The 25,835-nt window shown below is 42.0% G+C and overlaps 1 protein-coding gene across 8 annotated transcripts in view; it reads left to right on the top strand.

Annotated features, from left to right (window-relative positions):
• The window catches only part of rims2 (regulating synaptic membrane exocytosis 2), a 922,071-nt gene that overhangs the window by 677,679 nt on the left and 218,557 nt on the right, over positions 1–25,835 (top strand). For all 8 annotated transcript variants that reach the window (XM_033018897.1, XM_033018898.1, XM_033018899.1 and 5 more), the window contains 3 exons: positions 8,278–8,361; positions 13,769–13,801; positions 14,255–14,290. In XM_033018897.1, the coding sequence (XP_032874788.1) occupies positions 8,278–8,361; positions 13,769–13,801; positions 14,255–14,290 (153 nt within the window). The remainder of the gene's footprint in view (positions 1–8,277; positions 8,362–13,768; positions 13,802–14,254; positions 14,291–25,835) is intronic.

The raw sequence follows: 25,835 nt of genomic DNA, 5'->3' as shown, positions 1-25,835 counted from the left end.
ATGTTTATGAAGAAATGAATTGGTGTATGTGAACTTGAACATGAACTAATTTATTTATAGTAGTAACAGTGTTATTCTCATTAACATTAAGAAGAGGTTGAAATGTTATGAATTGAAGTCGATGCAGACTTAATGACTATGAGATGGGTTTTGGTTTTTGTAGCCTCTGCCTGACCCTCCACAGGGCATGGTCTCCCCTGCCATTAATATATATACAGGTGCACAACCTTTTATCCGAAGATCCAAATAACGAAAACCTCCGAATAGCGGCCATTTTTTCGGTCCTTGAAGAAAGGTCCTTGAAAACGTTCACCGAGGGCGGCCCGCAGAGGTGACAGCGGAACCTCCGGTCGGTCCTCGAAGAAAGGGGAACTAAATCCCCATTCATAAAAGAGAAGGTGAGGGTATATTGCGCGGGAGGGTTAATAATTAACAATATGCTGCTGCCTGCCCGCTGAGTTAAAAAGTTCCCACGGTAGACTCACGATACACAGTGCAGATTGTCGCTCCCTTCAGTTTCACCCCACCTACGCCCCTCTGCTTCCCGGCCATGTGTGTGACCCCTTCCCTCCCCTCTCCAGCTCCCCGCCCATTGCACCGGCGCGGGGGCTTTGCACTGTCTTCACGTCGGCGATTGCAGCAGGACCGTGCCAGTCACCGGAGACGTCAGGACCAATTGGACACCGACCCCCAGGCCCACCGCAAGCACGGAGAACCCAGAGACCCACAGCCAACAGCAGCCCAGCCCAGCCCCACTCCAACTACAGAGGAACCTGGGTTGCGGATGACGGGGCGCAGCTCGGGGCGTCGTAGGGGCCCATCGGGGAGCGGGTTCCTGTTGGTCCTGACGTCTCCGGCCACCTGCCATCCTCCGGGAACTGTACCGCCCTTGCAGGAGAGTGGGGTTGTTTGCAGTTGCAGAGGGAGGGGGCAATTCACATAAACATCCATCACAGTGAGTCTCCTCCTCACTGTGATGGAAGGCAAAGGCTCTCCATTCCTCTCCCGGTCGAGGTCAAAGCCCCCGGCGGGCGCTAGTAAGTCCGCGGCCACTCAAAGCCACGCCGGGCGATGTAGGGCCCTGCCCCGGGTCTTGATGTTGGAGCCCCCGGCGGGCGCTAGCAAGTCCGCGGCAATTTACAGCCGCGCCGGGCGTTGTAAGGACCCCCTCCAGGTCATTCTCAACCCCGTAATTCGGGCGGGAGAAGTCGCCGCTGCCGGTGCCCCGCAAAGCAGTCTCCCACCGGTGACCCGCGAGCTCCCGGTGTCACCATCCACCGGGGTCGGGTCGCAGCAGCTCGCCCCCGCAGCTCTCCACGCTCCGAAGCTGGCTAGCTCCACGGAGGTAGGTCCACAGGCTCCACAGCTCCCACCGCCGCCCACCGACCCCCAGGCCCACTGCAAGCACGGAGATCCCAGAGACCCACAGCCAGCAGCAACTCCAACCCAGCCCCGCTCCAACTCCAGAGGAACACGTAGGGGCAGAAGCTGATGGTGTGCAAGGTACGTCTTGTTCTTGGGATGGCGGATGAGGAGGCGCAGCTCGGGCTGTGGGCAAACTGCCACTTGTCGCCGTAGCGGCCCATCGGGGAGCGGATTCCATTGGAGTTGGAGGGGGAGGGGGGTATTGTGCTGTTTGATCGCCCCCTGCTATCCCAGGGACAGGGAGACACAGCGGCTTTTTAGACTGGTGGGCAATCACTTCCAAAGTTCTGCCCACACAGTCAGTACACCTCTCCTACACTGCATTTCATACAAACATTTATTCTGCAAGAAAAAACTACATTGAAGACTCAAACTCGCGATCGAGTAACTGTCAGGATCAAGGCGCAAACTCGCGACCTTGCGGATATGAGCCGAGCACTCTACCACTGAGCCAGCCATTAAAATCTACGCAAAAAAATTTCCATTTCGAAGACCGACAAATTCTGAATTACGAAAAGTGTCTGGTCCCAAGGCTTTCGGATAAAAGGTTGTGCACCTGTATATATATATATATATAGGTATAATAATATATAGTTTAAATGGACTGCAACACGGTAATAGGCTGCCCATGGTGTAATATGGGCATTGGCCACTAGATGGTGATTACTTTCCCGATCTCATCTCATTTTCTAATTAGTTTAATTAATTAATGTGCAACTTTCGGCAATGACGAGTTATGACATCCTTCTCAATTATATTTCATCTAAATTTGTGAAAAATTTCATGTAGTTCTGTGACTTGGGTCACGAAAACTGATTTCTAGCCACATTTTTGATGCTCGGCCCACAGCCTAGATGTGCAGTGTGACGCTGCTGTCCCACCATTGGAGGCTAGCATTACTGCATCTCAACCAACTTTTCAAGCAATATGTTCAGTTTTGTTGTGCAATGAGCGAGGCAAAAATATTAGACGGGAGCTGGCCCATCGACAACAAGACATTGTGGTTATCCTGGACAGACATTGACAGATCCTTTCCTTGAATCAGATCCTTGAACACTCTCCTCCAACATTGCAGTCAATGTACTGCCTGGCTGCAGCACCGAGGGAAAGCACTGTGTATTAGACCAATAACTGATCAAGAAGGCAATATGCGTGCTAGCCCTGTATATCCCATTCACATGTGGTATACATTGACATGATCAAGCACCTGCATACATACACACAAACAACATATATGCATCTACCACAGATAAGTTTAATTGTTTATTAAAATTAGTTTGTTCATATAATGTATGCTCATACCTTAACTCTATCTTAGCCAGGCTTGGATTTTTTTAATATATTAAATGAGTTGATGGCAACATTGTCAATTTAATGCAATGATTTTGCTTAACAACTATCCTTAATTATTTCAATTGGTTCAATCAACTCAAAATTGGCTGCATAGTTTCAAAACAGTCTCATTAACTCTTGAGTTTCACAACAGCTGAAATCTATTACTTGTATTTAGGTATTACCTGGCCTGGTATTGATGAAACAAGCTTTTCTCCAAGACAGGGATTTGGGGGTTTGTTGTGCAGTTGTTGGTCTCTGGTATTACTGCTGCCGGCTGTCCCATAAGGCCCAGTTGACACCATTTGTCCCTTATGTGCCGATGTATGTATTTAGGAAAGAACTGCAGATGCTGGTTTAAATTGAAGAAGGGTCTCGACCCGAAACATCACCCATTCCTTCTCTCCAGAGATGCTGCCTGACCCTCTGAATTACTCCAGAATTTTGTGTCTATCTATGTATGTATTTATGTACATACCTTCCAGGCATTACAAACCTCCTCATGCCAATTTATCGCATTGTCCCTTGCAGAGGATTTCAGTTCCCAGAATATTCTTATCTGCTCAGGGTCAGCTGATTGGGCTGTGTCGGAATAGGTCAACTATTCTGACCAAGGGTCGACCACAAGACCTTTCTTCACTGTACTTCATTGCATTGTGGTTTCCACCAACTCTCTCACTAGTTGGCAGGGTGTCCTCCCAGAGCCCGTTGTGATACTTAACATCTCTCTGGCTGCTGCAGCGGTGTGGTTTGTTGTTATCATTCATTGCCAAAACTTATAAATAATTTGGTACTGTAGATACACTGAATTTATCTCCAGTACAATCGTCATCAACTGTAATAGTGGTGTGCATGAAATGGTTGATCCTGGCGATCATTGCATTGGGAACAATGGCAGGATTTGCAGCCAGTCATCATATCCCGATTGGCTCATTGAGTTGTGTTCTTTTGTGCTTGCATTCATTACTATTCATCTGTTATTGATAAATGAGTATTTTGGAGGTACGCAGACCAATTGTGGATTGGTTCATTTTTGTTAAAGACCTTTGATATTGAAAACAAGCCGGCACTCCCACTGCTGCAATGTTGATATGCTTGAAAACTTACACCTCAAAATGCTCTCCCTGTTGAGCACATTATGATCCAACAGTATCCTAAAACAGGTACTTTGTTCCACACTGTCTTAGGAAGAGATTACTGGGTAGACAGAGGAAGAGATTCAAGGAGTTAAACACAAAATGCTGGAAAAACTCAGCGAGTCGGGCAGCATCTCTGGAGAGAAGGAATGGGTGTCTTTCAGTCTGAAGAAGAGTCATGAGATGAAACATCACCCATTCCTTCTCTCCAGAGATGCTGCCTGTCTCACTGAGTTACTCCAGCATTTTGTGTTTATCTTCAGTTTAAACCAGCATCTGCTGTTCCTTCCTAAACACGAGATTCAAAAATATCCTCAAGGCCTCCTGAAATAAATGCAACATTCTCATTGACTCTGGGGAAATTCTAGCCCAAGACCACTCAAAGTAGAGAAGAAACATTTGTATTGCTATGAACCTCGAGACCTTAGATCAGGTGCACACAGAAGCACAAAATTCCTCATTCACAGGTTGCCCATCCACTCACCCCATTGATCAACACTTGCTTCATATCTGTGGTACCCACCTTAGAACCCACAAAACCTGAGTGAAAGTAAGTATTCTTGAGGGACTGCCTAGGGAGAAGCAGCATAAATGTACAGTAAATTAATAATAAAGAGGGAATTGTTTTCTCTAGAACCGAGCGAATATGAAATCACTGAGAACAGATTTTAAATAAGCAGTTGATCATGGCTCCACCTTTAATGGAAAACCAGTGGTGTTTGTTCCTTAATTTTATTCAAACTTCTCAAAGGAATTTTTGAGTTGGTAGCACCATCTTATCGATGTTAGGTCATATCGGCATTGATTAAAGTATCCATTAATCACAGCTGCTGTAGGTCTACCTTTTATGTGCCCTTCATTGATCCTGTAATGTAATGCTTCCAGCCAAATTGGCTGTATTTGATGCCAATGGTATTTGGTTGCAGAATTCATAAGCAGTAAACATAAAACAGCTGAGCATTTGATTGGGATTCTTGTAACAGTCGGTAATGCATCGTGAGTGGTCAGAATTCCTATAACTTCCTGGAAAATTGCATCCTCTCATCTCCCTCCTTGTTGGTGAAATTGTCTTTGACCTATTTTATTTTTCGTTTGTTAAGTGGACAATGATAAATCAATATAACAAATAATAATAATAATAATAATAATAATAATAATAATAATAATAAACTTTATTTCGGACTCGAGGTCCAGACAAGGGGCAACATTACATTTTTTAAAAATGCATTGCATATTAAAAAATATATATCATAAAGTACATATAAAATCTTAGTATATCACTTATAAAAGCATCATAAATTATATATTTTTAAAAAACCACAATACATGAGTTAAAAATCCAGATTAAAAGAATGATCAATGTCCTACAACGAGACAACGATACCAGTGTCTCCACAACTGGGATTCGTAGCGTGTAGTGCTAACCCTTATGTTTGACAAGGCTACAATAATTACATTTTTAGTCATTTATCCTGTAAATTAATTTATACATGTGATTTCTTAGGATAGCTTCTAAAGTACTGGCTCCTGCGGCCACAAACATATTACTGGCACTACACCATCTAGGGTTCCTTAGCAGTGTTCTCATGGCATCGTTATATGCCACCTTTAGTCTCTGCATACTTGTCTTTAAATAGTTCGACCACAGGTGCGCAGTGTAGAGTGGTGTGCAGTATGCTCTAAATAGCGCCATCTTCACCGACCAAATTTACGCAAGAGAATATTCGCCTGTACATACAGCATGCGTCGTTGCCTATAAATATCCTCATCTGTCATTTGTTCTGTAATAAAATGTCTTAGATATTTTACCTTATTACAGACACTAAGATTATTGTCAGACAATTTAAAATCAGGAAATTTTAGACATTTATCCTCTTTGGTTCTACAGATCATAACAGCACTCTTACTAGCATTATATTTAATATCATGTTCCACACCATACACAGAACATATAGTAAGGAGCTGCTGGAGACCAGCACTAGATGAACTAAAGACCACAAGATCATCTGCATACATAATATGGTTCACTAAAATATTACCAATCACGCACCCAGTATTAAAGGCTTTCAATTGTTTGGACAGATCATCAATATATAGATTGAAAAGGACTGGGGACAAAATTCCCCCTTGTCTAACACCATTGCTAACCCCAAATGGGGCTGAGACCCTATTGCCCCATTTTATTTGCATAGTCTGGTGGGCATACCAGTAGGCCAGAATTCTCACAATGTATTTAGGCACCCCTCTTTGATTCATATTACCAAACAGCTTTCTGTGATTAACACGTCCAAAGGCTTTGGAAGCATCAATAAAGCACATAAGGATTGAAGAGTTTTTGCCTCTATATTTGTTTACAATCTCCTTTAGGGCATATATGCATAAGTCAGTACCATGTTTAATTGGTTATCTGTGGAGTTAACAAACTCATTTATTCTATCCAGCAGAACTCTTTCTAAAACTTTTGACAATATGCTGGCTAAAGCTATGGGCCTGTAATTATTTAGGTTGCCTACTTTACCAGCTTTGTCCTTAATGACCAGCACTAACAGAACAGACAACATTGAGTCTGGTAACAAGCCATGAATCATAAAGCCAGTAAAACAAATAGCAAGGAGAGGAGCTATCCTCATACTCGCATACTTAAGATGTTCAGCAGAAATATGATCCAAGCCACTTGCTTTGTTGTTGGACAGCTTGTTCATGGCATGATACACCTCATGTGACATAATCGCCATCGAGTCATTACTCTCAATATTGTCCACCCTATACAAGTCACCTTGGACACAGTTGAATACAAGGTGTCCTTGAGGATTCCTTGAATGAGGTTTTTCTTTTACAAATAAATGGTAATTAGAATTTAGGCAGGATCACCATTGCTGTAGCCTTCCTTCTGCCACTAGCCACATGATCACATGCCCCTGCACCTGTAGTGCCAAATCATCATGTTGCTACTGTTTTTGTCTTCCTCCTGTTCTTTATTCTGTTATCTGCTCTTCTGGTTGTATACCTCCAGCATATGAACTGAGCTATCCAGGTAGCCAGATTGTTAAGAGGCAGTGTGCCCACAAACTCAGATCCTATTTATGCCTTGGCTTTTCTAGTAACACAGGAAGAATAAGTAAGAACCTGTAGCAAAGTCCTTGATACTCAATACTGACTGGGCAGTACTGTCAATGAAGGATGTTGGCAAAGTGGAGTCCTTTAGAATGAAGGAGTCTTATATGCTTCCAGTATACATGACATTGATCTTGAGACTATTCTTCTAATGGATAATGTAAATTTGGATATGGAGTGAGTAGGTCCTCATGAAGAGATCGGTTTTCTGAAGGGAGATCAAATCATATGAGTGCAGTTCATCATGACTAGCATTGTTGAAGTTGGCTATAAGGAAATGCCACATTAATATGAATCCTTATCAATATCACTGAAGAATAATGCCATTGATAGGTAGCATCAGGGACCACCCTGATGCTGCGTTAAGCAGCAAACTGAGAAAGGCATAGACCAGCAGTGTTTAACTGGCTCGCAAGTTAAGATTCACAGTGACCTTTGTGTGTGACTAGAGATTTGAGAATATCATATGTTTCAGCAACAATGGCCTTCATTCTCCAAAACCTGTGGAAACATTGGTCTTCAGAGTGTTTGAGATGAGAACATGTGTCCCTGTATAGTCTGTGGGTGCTTCCACATGTATACGTCTCTGCCATCTCTCTCAGCGTTCCAAACCTTGCATTCAGTGCCTGCAAAGATGGCCCTGAAGTTCTTACTCAAAACGAACTGCCAATATGATCATGGTAAACATGTTGCATGTGCCAGTTTTTAAGTAGAACTCAATAGATTATTCAGGTCAAGGATTGAATGAATACATAATGCCAATGCAAATAACTGTACAATTATTCTTGATTCACAATGCCTGTTTATAGTCTTTAAAATTGGATGCACAGTACAGGAAACTGATCTAAAAGGCCATTAAAATTATTTGTACATTGACACCAACTTGGACAAATCTACTTTTGATATGTAAATTCACTCAATGTAAGGGGGTAGATAATATATTATATTTCGTCTGGTAGATCTGGCGCTTCAATAGCCCATTACCTTAGTCAAGTTAAAAGCTGCAACAGATTTTGTTTAAAACCATCTTTTTCTTCAAACTTGCTTTGGTGTTGTTTGCAATCAACGTAAGGACTAAATTGAGTGACTTACTGAAACTAGAATCTTTACTCTGTCATATTGTATAGTTATCGGATACAACTTTTCCGTGACTTTCACAAATGCTTTTACAAAATTATGTTGTTTTTACAACCTTTTAATTGAGTAAATCCCTTTTTATTTTGCACTTTAAATTGTATTGTTTGCTATGTTTCTATTTGATTTATAATAGAAGTAACCTGGGAAGACCAGCAAAGGAAAATGAATGGTACAGTAGCTGATAACAGGTCAAAGCAGAGGCAGCTTTCTGAGCCAGGTTTGTCAGGCTGTGAAAACCATGGAAAGCATGAGACGCTATATAATTAGCAGTGAATTTTAGGTTTCATGCTTCTTTTGATGGGTGTATGAATGATGTGTTCTTCTCCCCACATAGTGTATCATGTGCATTGCCTCATACGTAATACAGTCTATAAATTGCTATTTTTTGCAGCTTACAATTTTCAGGTTATAAATATACAGGGATATGACGCAGGGATAGATAGAGGATAGGGATGATGAAGTAGAAAACAAATCTACATTTTAAGAGGCAACTTAACTAGTGATTGGTAAATTTGGATTACTTTTTTTTATAATATTATAAAATATAATTAAGTTTTCTATATATTAATCAAAAGGAAAATTGCACAATCATGTCTTTCACAATATTCCATTATTATTTGAAATGACAACTTTAAAATTGATGCTTGTTTAAATTAATATTGTAAAGCAGATCCATTATTTCAGTTGTATTTACCGGTAACATGATAAAATACTGCAGAAGTTAAAAAAACAATATTTATAAAAATATTTATAAATTCTAAGAACTTTTCCCAGTAAAAACACACTTACACTTTGTGCAGTATGAACACATTTGTTTGAGAAGTGTTTTTTATGTATTGTTTTTAGTGTGTGCTTATTTAACATAGCATGGTAGCAATGCATTTGTGTTATTTTTGTACTTGTCCTGTGGTTCGTAGAATCAAATATTCCCCGAAAATCTGTTAATCCTTTTGTGCGTTAAATGCAGTGGAACTTCAGTTATCAGGATATATTAAAAATTCAAGTGTATTAATAACCTCAAAATGTACAACGACAATGCTATTGGAGAAAAACTTTGATTCTAGTTGGTTTATGTTGAGACTTGTGGATCGAGCAGTGGGTTCGGGAAGAGCTTTCAATTCTCAAAAATCTCAAAAAGAGGGCGTGAGAGTCTCCTCTGCGGATTGAGGCAGGTTATCAGAACGGAAGAAAACTAAATTTTCCCTACTCATAAATGTGCTCTGCGTAACCTGACTTGCTCTGTACTGAAACTGCATCAGAAATTTAATATGTTTTGATATCTTTCACCCTAAATCGGCATAAATTCATGACAAAAAATAAAGACCATTTCATTTAACAAATAAACTGGAGGTACTTTAAAGTTAGAGGCTTTACCATTTTTATGTTGTTTAGTGACAGGTGAAACCAAATTCATAGAGTTCACAGCACAGATAACTGAAGGACTGCTGTAATAGTTTGTGATTGATTACTTGGTTATCCCTGTACATACACTGTGAATAATAACATCTTCCTTGCTAGAATTAATAACAACGTTGGATACTCACAGTTGATATCAAAAATAATCTAGATATTTCTGAAGAAAAGACTGTGTCAATTGTATTTATGAGGATGAACAATAGGTTTCACTGTGCTTGGTTGAAGCAGCAGGTTCTTTGAGGAATGAAGCCCACCTACCCTCTGTTATTCAACATGGGCTAGATGTAAGGAACAAACTCGAAGTTAGATGTGAATGATCTCATGCTGGACTCTCCAGTGAGTCCACCAATGGGTCTAACAGCTGCACAAACAGAATTTCCAACCCACATGAAAATATATGTTTTTCAATTTAATTTGATTTTTTTATGTTGTAATTATTATGATGTATTTTAAGTATTCATTATTTTCTTTTTAATTATTTTTAAATAGCTTACATATTATTTTAATTCATTTCAATATTTCTAAATATCCAAGCAATGTTGGGTATATCCAGGACCGTGTTACACTACTGAGCTACTCCACATTGCGGAATGGTCATGGTGTGAAGGGCTATGCTATGGCCATTCCATGGGTACCTCAGTCAATACATGCTACTGGTAGATTAATATGTGTTTCTAGTGCAGTCAGCAGATTGATTAAGCATAATTCAGCCCATTAATGAGCTTTGTAGTATATCTGAGTTAAGTTACTGTCAACTGATGGTATATCGTGTAAAGCTGTTTTGTAGATAATCTTGCATCAACCAAGCTTTTTCAAAATCCTTTCTGCATAGTGAAGGTTGTTTAATATATTATAACTTAAAACTGAAATTAATTGCTTGGAGATATGCTTTTGTCATCTGATCTCCAACGTAATCTGTTCATTTGCAGTGCTCTTTTTGTCCAGTTATCACAAATATAGTGGTTCCAAATTATTGCTGCACTTTGAGGTTTTCATAACTTCTTTCTTAATAAATTAACATCGTAAAAGACCAAATCATTTCCAATGAAATTTGTTGACATTCAATATTATTGTACGAGGTCCAAAAAGATGATTTTCAAATTGATTTTTTTATAATAAATCCTATTTCAAAACGCAAACTGTGAATGAATAATTAGTCAATTATGAGCCAAGTATTGCAGAAAGCTTTTTAATTTGCATTCAGCAACTAATTATACTAAAAGGTACTAAAGAAGATGAAGATGCTAATATTACCCTGTTACAAGATATCACCCAGTAATGGGATCTTTCCATGCCATAGAAACATAGAAACATAGGTGAAGGAATAGGGCATTCGGCCCTTCGAGGCAGCACCGCCATTCAATATGATAATCAGTACCCCATTCCTGTTTTTTCCCCATTTCACCTTGATTTCTTTAGCCCGATGAGCTAAATCTAACTTTTTCTTGAAAACATCCATTGAATTGGCCTCCACTGCCTTCTGTGGCAGGGAATTCCACAGATTCACAACTCTCCGGGAGAAGAGGTTTTTCCTCATCTCAGTCCTAAATAGCCGACCCCTTATTCTTAAACTGTGACCCCTGGTTCTCGACTCTCCCAACATTGGGAAAATTTTTTTGCATCTAGCCTGTCCAATCCTTGAAGAATTTTATATGTTTCTATAAGATATCCTCTCATCCTTCTTAATTCCAGCGAATACAAGCCCAGTTGACCCATTCTTTCATCATATGACAGTCCCGCCATTCCGGGAATTAACCTGATAAACCTACACTGCACTCCCTCAATAGAAAAAATGTCCTTACTCAAATGAGGAGACCAAAATTGCACACAATACCGCAGATGCAATCTCACCAGGGCCCTGTACAACTACAGAAGGACCTCCTTGCTCCTAAACTCAAATCCTCTCGCAATGAAGGCCTCATGCCATTAGCTTTCTTCATTGCCTGCGGCACCTGCATGCTTACTTTCAGTGACTGATGTATAAGCACACCCAGGCCTCGTTGCACCTCCCCTTTTCCTAATCTGACACCATTTAGATAATAATCTGCTTTCCTGTTATTGCCACCAGTGGATAACCTCATATTTATCTACATTATACTGCATCAGCCATGCATCTTCCCACTCACCCAACCTATCCAAGTCACCCTGCAGCCTCATAGCATCCTCATCGCAGCTCACACTGCCACCCAGCTTTGCGTCATCTACAAACTTGGAGTTGCTACATTTAATTCCTTCATTTAAATCATTAATATATATTGTAAATAACTGGGGTCCCAGCATCGAGCCTTGCAGCACCCCACAAGTCACTGCCCTGCCATTCTGAAAAGGACTCGTTAATTCCTACTCTTTGTGTGCCAACCAGTTCTCTATCCATGTCAATACCCTACTCCCAATACCATGTGCTCCAAATTTGCACACTAATCTCTTGTGTGGGACCTTGTCAAAGGCTTTTTGAAAGTCCAGATACACCCCATCCACTGGCTCTCCCTTGTCCATTCTACTTGTTACATCCTCAAAAAATTCCAGAAGATTAGTCAAGCATGATTTTCCCTAACTTTGACCGATCCTGTCACTGCTTTCCGAATGCGCTGCTATTACATCTTTAACAATCGACTCAAGCAGCTTCCCCACTACCGATGTAAAGCTAACTAGTCTATAATTCCCCATTTTCTCTGTCCCTCCTACCTTAAAAAGTTGGGTTACGTTGGCTACCCTCCAGTCCACAGGAACTGATGCAGAGTCAAGAGAACATTGGAAAATGATCACCTACATCCACGATTTCTAGGGCCACCTCCTTGAATACTCTGGGATGCAGATCATCAGGCCCTGGGGATTTATCAGCCTTCAATCCCAACAGTTTACCTAACACCAGTTCCTGACATGTGGATTTCTTTCAGTTCCTTCCTCCCATTATATCCTCGGTCTGCTAGTATTTCTGGGAGATTGTGTCTTCCTTAGTGAATTCAGAACCAAAGTACTCATTTAACTGTTCTGCCATTTCTTTGTTTCCCATTATAGATTCACCTGTCTCTGATTGTAAGGGACCAATGCTTGTCTTCACTAATCTTTTCCTTTTTACATGCAGTAGCTAAAGAAGCTTTTAGAGTCAGTTTTTATATTCCCTGCTAGCTTTCTTTCTTGCTCTTTTTTCCTCCTCTTAATTAACCCCTTTGTCCTCCTCTGTTGAGTTCTAAATTTCTCCCCGTCCTCCAGTTTGCTGCTTCTCTGGCCAATGTATATGTTTTTTCCTTGGACTTAACACTATCCTTGATTTCCCTCGTTAGCCACGGTTGAGCCGCATTCCCCGTTTTATTTTTTTGCTAGACAGGGATGAACAATTTTTGGAGTTCATCCATGCGGTCTTTAAATCTTAAATGTCACTGTATATGCTATTTTTAAGAGATCTGCACAACTAATTTCCAGATGATAATAGTACGGCATAATAAGCAACTTAATCAGTATGCAGTTGAATATAGTTTGCAGTGAGAAATAGAGATTAAAGCTCTTGGATTTTCAGAATAAAATGTTGGCCATTATTGATTAGATTATTCTTTTCAAGCTTTTCAATTTGTAATATCTTAATTATATTACTTATGCTAGAAATGATAAAGCTACACATTCAAAATCTTGAAGCAAAATAGAGCATCATAAATTTCTTCATTACTTTTAGTCTTTAATAAAAACATGGCGAATACTTAATTTAACGATTGTTAATTCCATGTCAGTACAAATCTGGAATCTGTTCTTCATCTTCCCATCACTAAAAATGTAAATAACATCCAATTGAGGCCTGGACTTTAGATCCAAATTAATCTTAAGCTTCATTTGTTTAAGACAGGGAGCAAATATGAAATATTTGAAAGTAGGGAGTCATATCATGAATCAAAACAATAGGAAATCTGCTGAGAATATTGTCAATAAATCATGATTTCCTTCCTCTATTACAGCATTAATCTTGATAATATTTGACAAGCCTGTTTAGCATCAATGGAATGTCCCTAATGAACTGAATTTATTTGCCTACTTGTGGGTCAAGCAATCCTTTACCTTCAATCAGAACTATGTCGTATTACAGCTATACTAGTTTCAGTCAGATGAACCTCACTATTAAACTGATCAAGTACATTTCTATCAGTTTTGGTTTAATCATCTGAAAACATCACTCACACTCATCTTCATTGTCTATGTCTTGCTTTTTGTGATCACAGAAGAGCTGGATTTACCCAAACGGAGAAATTCAGGTCTGCTTACTTTTATCATTTCCTTTTTGTGTGTTCATCTGAATAGAATATCATGTGGTGTATCTTTGTTGGTGCTTCTCTATTTTCCTTTCAAAATATGGGTTTTTTTAAATTCATTATTGCAATTTGCTAGAATATATTTTCTGATCTAGCATTCTCATATCTTTTATCAAGCATGGCAGGATACATTTATTTTTCAAAATGATATCTAAAGACATAGGAACAACTTTATAGAAGTTATACTTTGGCTCAATAAGAAATATCTAAAATATATTTTTAGAAGAACATTTTGCCTATAATGGGTGACATTGCTGTGAAACAAATTTCTGCCATGCTTATCTTGTTGGTCATTTTAGTTTGATACTAATTTTATAATTTGCGTGCTTTAATTTATACAACGTCATTCCATACACATTCTTTATTTTCTTTCCTTGCTGTCTCCTTTTTGTTTAGAGGACAACGATGCAGAAGCAGAAATCTGGGAATCAGGTAGGATGAGCTGGGTGGCGCAGTATACGTTTCAGTTATTGAAACACCGATGGCATCTTATTTACCAAATACTGCCTGTATTCAAATATGGATGCCAAACTCGCTTTAACAATAGCTATATTCAGTCTCTGTACATTTTCAATTGTTATAATTCCAAGCATTGCTTATTGCAGAGGCACTTTTAGTAGCTGGGGATCTATGGGTCTTTAGTCTGTGGAAGAGAGGCAGATTTAGTCATGAAAATGAGGAGCCAGCTGACATACCCCTATATTTGTCTGCTTGCCTCCAAAAATGGCAGAGAAACCAGTCATTTTGCGCTTGAAACCTATGATAATCAAATTAAACTGATATTTGGTTATTCAAAGAAGGTTCATTTTTTGTTATAATCAATAAGTTTGATGACAATACTGAGAAGAATCTAATTGTTCACTTAGCCAGAAACAGTCTTCAATATCAGTTTTATTTTCTGAACAGCCTCTCAGCTTTGTTATTATCCCTTATTTGTTTGCATTTCCTCCTGTCCCTTAATATCCTTAATTTAGAGACAAGAAAAATAGGAAAAAGAGAAAATAAACCATGCCATTTATTCACATGAATATATTCTGATATTCTTGAAGATTATACTCCCTCCAAAAGAGGTTATAGGTTATTCTAGGTTGGATTAACCCAAATCATGTTACAATAAAAGTTACAGATAGAGAATAGCAGACGGTATGTGGGTTCTTTAGCAATGCCCCATAGCTTCTCACAAATTTCTTTCAGGCCCGCATGTCATTTGGTGATTTTAAAAGTAGTTCAATTCCGACGCACACCCCCATCCACATTAACGGGACGGAGGTGGAAATTGTTTCCAGCTTCAGGTTTCTGGGGATCAACATCTCATATGACCTCTCTTGGACCCACAATACCTCAACTCTGGTCAAGAAGGCTCACCAGCGTCTCTTCTTCCTGAGGACACTAAAGAAGGTCCACCTGTCTCCTCAGATTCTGGTGAACTTCTACCGCTGCACATGGAGAGCATCCTTACCAACTGTATCACAGTATGGTATGGCAACTGCTCTGTCTCCGACCGGAAAGCACTGCAGAGGGTGGTGAAAATTGCCCAACGCATCACCGGTTCCTCACTCCCCTCCATTGAGTCTGTCCAAAGCAAGTGATGTCTGCGAAGGGCGCTCAGCATCATCAAGGACTACTCTCACCCCAACCACAGACTGTTTACCCTCCTACCATCCGGGAGGCGCTACAGGTCTCTCCGTTGCCGGACCAGCAGGTCCAGGAACAGCTTCTTCCCTGCGGCTGTTACACTACTCAACACTGTACCTTGGTGATTGCCAATCACCCCCCCCCGGACAATCCTCCACCAGAAATAAATTGCACTACTACGACTGTATGCATGTAAATATATTTATTTATTGCTCATATTCTATGTCGCTCTTCTAGGGAGATGCTAACTGCATTTCGTTGTCTCTGTACTGTACACTGCACAATGACAATAAAGTTTGAATCTGAATCTGAATCTGAAATAAGCATGAGTTGCTATTTCTCCTCCTCTGGTACAGTCACCTTCTCCCTTAACTCAGCTGCCAACACAATCACTTCAAAAGATAACCTCTGCCTCAATTTGTTTACAAGTTGTCCAGTTTTCACATCACTTTCCTCTCCAAGGTCCTTAAATAAGGCCCTTGTACCTTTCAAAATTCATGCTCATCTTTCCCAGAACCTTTGGTGCTCTCATTGGAACAGGCTTTTACCCCAATCATGGTATGGAACCAACTTGACAAATTGTAACTTGCTCTTGGCATGTGTTTCTGTATTCCTTGGTCACCAGACCAAAGCCTAGCCTTTTTTTTAAAAATAAATTAAAATAAATGACTGACTTTAAATTTCCAATCTGCCTTGGCTGAATTTAAGCTTGTAATTCATTGTTTGTAGGCCTTGTTATTTCTAGATTATTAATCTTTGTAATTTAACCATTGGGCCACCATTCTTAGTACACAACATTCCTTAGAATACAGTTTGAACGTTGAATAACTCCGATCACCACATTACAGAAAAGATGGAGAGAGTCGGAAAGTATGCAGAGTAGACTTATGATTCTATTCCCAGAACTGAAGGTGTAGAAAATTATTTAGGATTCAGAAACAATAGATAGGATGTTTGTTATCCCTCTGAATACATAAACATAATAATATTATTCGTATTGCAGTATGCACTTATTACTAAGATATATTCTCGGAATTCAATTTACATGCAACTCAATTTTTTCAGTGGGTCTAAAAGAGAATGATGGGGACAAAAATTCTCAGCTCCTTGACCTTCCTGAATGTTTGGTTTGGTTTGGTTTGGTTTGCTTTGATTTGGTTTGACTTCTTATTATTATCATGTGTACCAAGATACAGTGAAACACTTTTTTCGTGCTATCCAGTCAAATCATATCATACATGAATGCAATCATGCCAAACACTGGTACAACAGGCAGTGCAAAGAGAAAAAATAACCAGAGTGCAATTTATGTAGTGTTACAACTACAGAGAAACAGCAAATTAAAAAATATTCAAGGACTGCAAGGAGGTTAGGTTGGGATATTGTGACTCCACCTTTAACTTATGAGAGGCCTGTTCAGTTTTGCAGTTTTATAAAGACATGTCCTGGGCATGACTTAACAGATGCTCTATCCATTCCCACCAGAGTATGTGAGATCAATATTTATCACCATGTGTGCATTTTCTGTTCATTGCTATTGGAGAGGAGCTGGAAGCAATAATGTCAAGGAGAGTAATAGCAAAATAATGGAGCCCCATCTCCTGGACCTGAGGAATGGATCCAAGGAAAAATGCATTTTCAATTGAAAACCTGCATTTCAATCTCTTACCTGCTATATCAGTTGTTCAACATTTTCAAGATACTTATGGCTAGAGCCAGGATTTTGCCATAAATGCCATGTGCCTTGTCATGCATTTTTTGATGATTTCACAAGGATAATGCCCTTTTCACAATGGAGTGTCTAAATCAGCCTTTTTTTGCCATTTTGCTAAAAGGTTGTGCTATTTTCTCTAGTTGTACCGTGATTACAATGACGTTTTCTATGTCCCGTTGAGTGTAGTTTGTAGTGGGTTTTTTTTTAATTGTTTTTAACTGGGTATGTGTGGGGGGGGGGGGGGGGGGAATTTAAAATCTCTTTCCTGTACGGGGGACCCGACCTTTTCCCTGCCGGGTCTCCGTTGTCGTTGGGGCCTAGCACCGTGGAGCGGCCTCCAACCAGAACGACCTGGGGGCTCCAGTCGCGGAGCCTGCTGACCTACCATCGTAGGGCTGGATGGCTTCGGAGCGTGGAGAGCTGTGGCGCACGGCTGCGACCCGACTCCAGAGCTCGGAGACTCCAACCGCAGGTCCAGTGGACGGTGACATCGGGAGCTCGCGGGTCCTTGGTGGGAGACCGCTTTTTGGAGCTCCCGCAATGGCAACTTCTTCCGCCCGAGTTGTGGGGTTGAAAATAACCTGGAGCAGGGCCTTACATCGCCCGGCGCGGCTTTAACGGCCGCGGGACTTGCTAGCGCCCGCCGGGGGCTCCAATGTCAAGACCCAGAGCGCGGCCTTGCATCGCCCGGCGCAACCTTAATGGCCACGGGACTTAGTTACCATCGCCTGCCGGGGGCTTTGACTTTGACATCAGGAGAAGAATGGGGAGAGATAAGACTTTGCCTTCCATCACAGTGAAGAGGAGATTCACTGTGATGGATGTTTGTGTAAATTGTGTTGTGTCTTGGTTCTTTTCTTGTTGTGTGACTGCAGAAACCAAATTTCGTTTGAACTTCAGTTGAGGTTCAAGTGACAATAAACGGTATTGTATTGTATTGTTAACACGTTAATATTATTGTTATTATTAACGTGTTAACATAGTATAACTTACAAGAAAACTTCCACCACTGGGGCGAAACTGGGGGCGCCACCTTTGATTATACTTATGAATAGAATGTTTAAGAAAGAACTGCAGGTGCTGATAAAATCGAAGGAAGACAAAAAATGCTGGAGAAATTCAGCGGGTGAGGCAGCATCTATGGAGAGAAGGAATAGGCGACATTTCAGGTTGAGATCCTTCTTCAGACTGGTGTTGGGGGTGGGGCGGGAAAAAGAAAGGAAGATGCGGAGACTAGAAGGAGAGCTGGGGAGGGGGAGGAGGGATCTAAGGGCTATCTAAAATTAGAGAAGTCAATGTTGATACTGCTGGGATGTAGACTACCCAAGCGAATTACCCAAGCTTGTCTCCTCACTACATTTACTGCTGGCTCCAGTCCTAAATCTGAGTTTTTGAATGATCTGTGCAAGGCATTCATTGATGCTTGAATTCCACTGTGTAAATTGGAAAACAAATCTCTAAGAGGTTTATTGAGAGAAATCACAGAGGAACATATACCAAGCGAGTTATCATTATGGAAAAATTATGTTGACAGCAACTTCAACATTGTTGTGCAGAAAATCAGAGATGAAGTTGCATGCAACAAAATATAGATCTCAATAGACGAGACAACCGGTGCTGGGAGGAGATATGTTGCCAATGTGGTCATCAGTGCACTGGAGGCAGGTCAATCATCAAAGGAGTATTTGTTGACATCGGAAGTAGTGGAGAAGTCAAACAGCTCAACTATTGCTTAGTTGTTTACATCTTCATGCTGTACTTTGGCCAGAAGGTATAAAACACGATATCTTCTGTTTCTGACTTAACATTTTATTCCCCAAAATGTTGCATTTGACATGCTTAGCTCAAGGAATTGCCAAGCACATACGTAGCTTGTTTCCAAATGTCGATCGCCTAGTTTCCAATGTCAAGAAAACCTTCCTCAAAGCAGTTATTCTTCCTGTGCAGTTGTTTAAGGAAATGGCCCCCTAGATTCCGCTACCTTGTCAGCTCGTTTTGACTAGGTGGGGTACATGGCTCTCTGCTGTACTCTGCTATGCTGCAAATTTTGAAAAGATAAAAGAAATCGTCAACTGTTTTGAAGAAGAAAAATCTGCTGCAGTCAGCATCGTCAGTGAAATCATGCAGAAAAAGTCCCTCCACTGCGATCCTGTGTTTATTGCTACCAATTTTGCAATCTTCCCGCAAGCTATCACTTCCATTGAGAAACGTGGCGAAACATTAGTGCATAACTTGCAGGTTTTCAACAAAGTAACTGACGATATTCGTAAAGTTCCTGGCAATGTCGGTAAAGACAGGCAAGGAAAATGTGAGAGAGTAATTTTAGCTAACAAAGATCTTGAAGAAATACAAAACCTTGCTAAAGTTCTGAAAGGTAGTTGTAATGCACAAGATATCGACTTGAATATAGTCTGTAGCTTGTTTCGGGTATGCACCAGTGACCTCAGCTGAGGTAGAAATAAGTTTTTCACAATTGAAGCATATTCTGTCTGATAGACGGCATAGTTTAACACCAGATAATTTGAAAAAAATGCCAGTAATTATGTGCAACCACGTCATTTAATGTTGGATACATTTATATTATCATTTTAAACCATATTTTGGTGGTGGAAATAAATGCCTGTTATGCCTTTTTTGTCAATAAATGCCTTTTTCATGCCTTTTTTGTAATGCCGTTTGGCCTTTTTTGTAATGCCTTTTGGCCTGCCTATTTCAGTGTTTTTTAGCGCCTAAACATTCCTGGCTCTACTTATGGCAAATATTTGCTGTAAGACCCATGGATATTTAGAGTGTAGGAAGGAAATGTAAATGCTGGTTTACACCATGAAGATAGATGCAAATGCTGGTGTAATCTGGCGGGACAGGCAGCATCTCTGGATAGAAGGAATGGGTGACGTTTCGTGTCAAGAACATTCTTCAGACCTCTGAAGAACAGTCTCAACCCAAAACATCACCCATTCTTTCTCTCCAGAGAGGCAAACTGTCCTGCTGTTGCTCCAGCATTTTGTACCTTTTTTGGATTTTTATAGTCTATTAGCATTGAGTGATAACTGGTGTGTAGCTGAGAGATCAGTTGTATTTGTACTGCTATCAAGGTTACTGACGGTGGCATCTGCACATTAACGGGGGATTAGTCTCAAGCAAACAAATGGTAATACTTAAGGAAAGATTGTCAAATCCAATTTGGTGCAAACATATCCAAAAAAAAAAACATCTTAAAATCTGGTAGGAACATCTTCAGCATGTGAAGTCACCGACATTGCAATTGTTGAACATGTAGCACAAATTTAAATGACAATCTAAAGAATGAGAATAATTAAGACTATTTTTGCTAAGATGGCATTAGAATATTCCATGCACACATTGTACAATTAATTAGGAATGTCTAACATTGCACACTGCCAAGTTGTTTGTCTAAATGGAGTTTGCTGAAAATAAACATCAATGTAAAAATTTAAGTAGAATAATAATTTCATCATCTCTTTTCACTTAACCTACCCAATAAAACAAAACAGCGACTTAGAAATTCATTTAGAATAACACTAATTTTTCCAAAGTTATCAAATGAAAATGCTTGCTTCCTCCCAGTATTTGTGTTAAGGCGGCCATTAAGCTTTCATGTCTATGGGACAGGACGTGCTTGTAATTGATCCTCAGGCAAGTGCTCGGATAAAACTGACAGAATGAATGAATGAATGAATGAATAAGTTTATTGGCCAAGTATTCACATACAAGGAATTTGCCTTGGTGCTCTGCCCGCAAGTGACAACAGAACATACAGTGACAGTTAGGAGTGTTAAAACATTAAACATTAATAATAAAACATTATTGATTAAACATGTGAATTAAACAAAATACCAGAGCAAAAGGAGGCTACAGGTTTTTGGTTATTGGGTAGAGCTACTACTCGTGGAAAAAAAGCTGTTTTTTATGTCTGGCTGTGTGGCTTTGACAGTCCAGAGTTGCCTTCCAGAGGGAAGTGATTGAAAGAGTTTGTGGCCAGGGTGAGAGGGATCAGATATGATCTTACCCGCTCGCTTCCTGGCCCTTGCAGTGTACAGTTCGTGAATGGGGGGGAAGGTTGCAGCCAATAACCTTCTCAGGTGATCGGACGATTCGCTGCAGCCTCCAGGTGTCGTGCTTGGTGGCTGAGCCAAACCAGACCATGATGGGGAAGGTGAGAACATACTCTACGATGGCCGTATAGAATTGGACCATCATTGCCTGTGGCAGATTGTGCTTCCTCAGCTGCTGCAGGAAGTGCATCCTCTGTTGGGCCTTTGTGGAGTCGATGGTAGCCCCCATTTTAGGTCCTTGGAGATGATGGTTCCCACGAACTTAAAAGACTCCACAGATGTGACTGTGGTGTTGTTGATGGTGAGTGGGGTGAGGGGAGGAGGAGCTCTCCTAAAGTCTACAATCAATTCCACTGTCTTAAGAGCATTGAGCTCTAGGTTGCTGCGATGGCACCAGGATGCCAGCTGTGTCACTTCCTGTCTGTCGGCAGATTCCTCCCCATCCTGGATCAGTCCAATCAGGGTTGTGTCGTCCGCAAACTTGAGAAGCTTGACAGAGGAGTCAGTGGAGGTGCAGTCATTGGAGTAGAGAACGTAGAGGAGAGGGGAGAATACGCAGCCTTGCTGTGCTCTTATGCTGAGCGTTTGCGGGTCCGAGATGTGCTTTCCCAGCCTCACATGCTGCTTCCTGTCTGTCAGGAAGCTAGTGATCCACTAACAGAGGGGTTCAGGCACAGTTAACTCGGAAACATTTGGAGTGTTGTAGCTCTGGCACAATGGTGTTGAATGCAGAGCTAAAATCAACAAACAAAATCCTCGCATAGGTCCCCTGGTGGTCTAGGTGCTGGAGGATGATATGCTGGCCCAGGTTGACTGCATCATCCACTGATCTATTGGCCCAGTCTGAAAGTCTTGGACGTGTTGACATTTAAAAGGCTTAATGCCCAAACCACCCAAGTTAACCCGTGAGATCTGATCGAATAACTTTTCATGAAAAACTAATGGTTCTCCACTCCCAGTCTAAAAATAATTGCTGGATGAGGGATGATTTTATATTTCTAGCTGAATTTAGAAGAGTTATATTGGAGAATGTGAGGCACTCCAAATGAAAGATTGTACTGTTATCTCACTGTCCTAACCTGGGCTTGCTGCCCACTGTAGGAACCATTAGTCTTTGCTCCTCAGTGTTGTTTTGCAACATTGGCAGATGAAAAATGGTGGTAGGTCCTAAGGAAACATGTGACGTCCTAGAAAGCTGCAGATCAAGTCCTGGTAAATGAGATGAGTACGGATGGGTACAGATTAGTATTGATATTCAACATGGACATGTGTGCTGAATGCCTCTATAATATATGATTTGTTAATGCCAATGCTGAAATGTTGTTTTAATTTTTTTTTGGAAATAATTGAATTGTTTGAATTATTGTTGAGACGAGCTGATGTCTGTGACAAATGACTTTAGTTAATTTGATGCATTCCACACACTTGGCTAAGTACAAAAAGGTGACACATTTTTGCTGAAGAGTGCACATAATATCAGTAGCATATGTACGCCACTTCTGATTCACTGCTTTGCTCACTGTGGCATTTTCTAATGCAGCACTCAGCAGATTTTTGTTGTAAATTTGGCAGCTTAGTTTATGTCATTTCATAGATTCTTTAAGTAAATAATAAACCTTCCATAAAAGTTTTAATCTTGTTCCAGAAACATTATCATGCGTGCTAAAACAAATGCAAAAAGTGCCTGTACACTCTTCATTCTTTTAGCTGAAATATTTTAAACTGTATGAAATAAATAGTATGATGAGCTCGGCCGTCTCTGCATAACGAGCCCCCGAAGAGACTTCCAACTGCCGCCGGAGATCTCCAGGACAGCGTGGTCTAGCGGGCCAGCTTCCCCGACAGGTAGTGCCCGGAGGCGGCGCAGGGACCGCAAACAAAGACGTGGGAAGCGGGGAGGACATCGAGCTAGGCTGAAATTAAATCCTCACCAGCCAGCTCTGCCCAGCATTTTCCTCGCGAATGTCCGATCCTTGGTGAGTAAAATCGATGAACTAAGGCTACGGATCACCACACACAGACGGATCGCTGACTGCAACGCCATGGTCTTCACCGAAACATGGCTCAAGGCAACATCCCGGACAACGCCATCGAGCTGGAGGGGCGCACTGTCTTCAGGGCCGACAGAACAGCGGAGGACACCGGTAAGACCAAGGGCGGCGGACTGTGCATCTATGTGAACAACTCATGGTGTACGGACGTCGTTAGGATTGGTGGCCACTGCTCTGCTGACCTGGAATACCTGATGTTAAAGTGCAGGCCCTTCTATTTGCCAAGAGAATTCTCATCGACTGTTATCACCGCAGTCTATGTACGCCCGGACGCTAATGCCAGGCTAGCAATGGAAGAGCTGCAAGCTGCTATCAGCAAAAATCTATCTGCTCACCCAGAGGGGGCATTTATTGTTGCGGGTGATTTCAACCACTCCGACCTCAAAACTGTACTCCCCAGGTTCCATCAGCATGTTTCCTGCCCAACCAGAGGAAACAATATTCTGGACTTAGTTTACACTAATATTACTGAAGCCTACAAAGCCCTCCCCCTCCCCCACCTTGGTCAGTCTGACCACCTCTCTCTGTTCCTGCTGCCCAAATACACACCTCTGATCAGACGTGTGAAACCTACCACGAGGACAGTGAAGGTCTGGCCTGAGGGGGCTGTCTCTGTTTTACAGCAGCAGTTTCAGCAGACAGACTGGAGTCTGTTTGCTACCCAGTCCACCTTCAATTCACAAGTGGACATCAACTCATACACCTCAACAGTTATGGACTATATAAAATTCTGCACCGATAATGTCACTACACACAAAGAAATAAAGACCTTCCCTAACCAGAAGCCATGGATGAGCAGGGAGGTCAGACTCCTACTGAAGGCTCGCGATGCCGCTTTCAGATCTGGCGACGCTGAGGGATACAGCTCTTCTAGGGCCAATCTGAAAATGGGAATTAGGAATGCCAAACTCAATCACAAATGGCGGATTGAGGAGCACTTCCATAACAACTCTGACCCCAGGCGCATGTGGCAAGGATTCAAATCCCTTGCCGATTACCAGAAAGTTAACACCCCCCCCCCCCAGACAACGCCACCCTTCCTGACGAGCTAAACCATTTCTATGCTCGCTTTGACCGTGATAACAAAACCCCAGCCATCAAAGTTGCTCCACCACCAAATGAACAACCCCTCAGTCTCTCCACCTCTGCTGTACAAGATGCACTGAGCAAGGTGAATGAGCGCAAAGCTGCCGGCCCCGATGGCATCCCTGGCCGGGTGCTCAGGGCATGTGCTGGACAACTATCCCGAGTCTTTACCGACATTTTCAATCACTCACTGGCCCAGGGTGTTGTCCCCACTTGCCTCAAGACATCAACCATCGTGCCAGTGCCCAAACAGTCAGCCACAGGGAGCCTCAACGATTTCCGCCCAGTGGCACTCACCCCTGTCATTGCTAAGTGCTTTGAGCGGCTGATCTTGGCTCACCTCAAAGCCAGCCTCCCCCCCACACTGGACCCCCATCAGTTTGCCTACCGGGCCAACAGGTCTACAGAGGACGCCATATCGGCGGCCCTACACTCTGCCCTGACCCACCTGGACAACAACAACTCCTACATCAGGTTGCTGTTCATTGATTTCAGCTCCGCTTTCAACACTGTCATCCCCGCCAGCTTGATCACCAAACTCAGCGGGCTTGGCATCTCCACCTCCCTCTGCAACTGGACACTGGATTTCCTCACCAACAGACCACAGTCTGTTAGGGTCAACAACCTCAACTCCACCACTATAACACTGAACACCGGCGTGCCACAGGGCTGTGTGCTCAGCCCTCTCCTCTACTCCCTCTTCACCCACGACTGCATCCCTAAGTACGGATCCAACGCCATCATTAAGTTTGCTGACGACACCACGGTGGTAGGACTGATCAGTGACAACGATGAGTCAGCCTACCGAGAGGAGGTCCAGCACCTGACAACCTGGTGTGCCAATAATAACCTCGTCCTCAACTCCAAGAAGACGACGGAACTTATTGTCGACTTCAGGAAGGTCAGAGGGGGCAGACATACCCCCATCCACATAAACGGGACTGAGGTGGAGCGCGTCTCCAGCTACAAATTCCTCGGGGTACACATCTCGGAGGATTTGTCCTGGTCCCTCAACACCTCCAAGCTGATCAAAAAGGCACAGCAGCGCCTTTACTTCCTGAGGAGGCTCAAGAAAGTCCACCTGTCCCCCCAGATCCTGACCAACTTCTACAGGTGTACCATCGAGAGCATACTGACCGCCTGCTTCACGGTATGGTACAGCAGCTGCACTGTTGCGGACAGGAAGGCACTACAACGGGTGGTGAAAACCGCGCAGCACATCATCGGCGCCCCGCTCCCTGCCATGGATGCCCTCCACCGAAAACGGTGTCTGAAACGAGCTGGGAAGATCATTAAAGACCCCTCCCACCCCAATCATGAACTGTTTGCCCTCCTCCCATCAGGGAGGCGGTACAGGAGCCTCAGGTCTCGTACCAGTAGGATGAGGAACAGCTTCTACAATCATACCGTCGCAT

This window comes from Amblyraja radiata, chromosome 4 (genome assembly GCF_010909765.2).
Source record: "Amblyraja radiata isolate CabotCenter1 chromosome 4, sAmbRad1.1.pri, whole genome shotgun sequence".
In the NCBI taxonomy this organism is placed as follows: domain Eukaryota; kingdom Metazoa; phylum Chordata; class Chondrichthyes; order Rajiformes; family Rajidae; genus Amblyraja; species Amblyraja radiata.
This window is presented reverse-complemented; position numbering and strand designations above follow the sequence as displayed.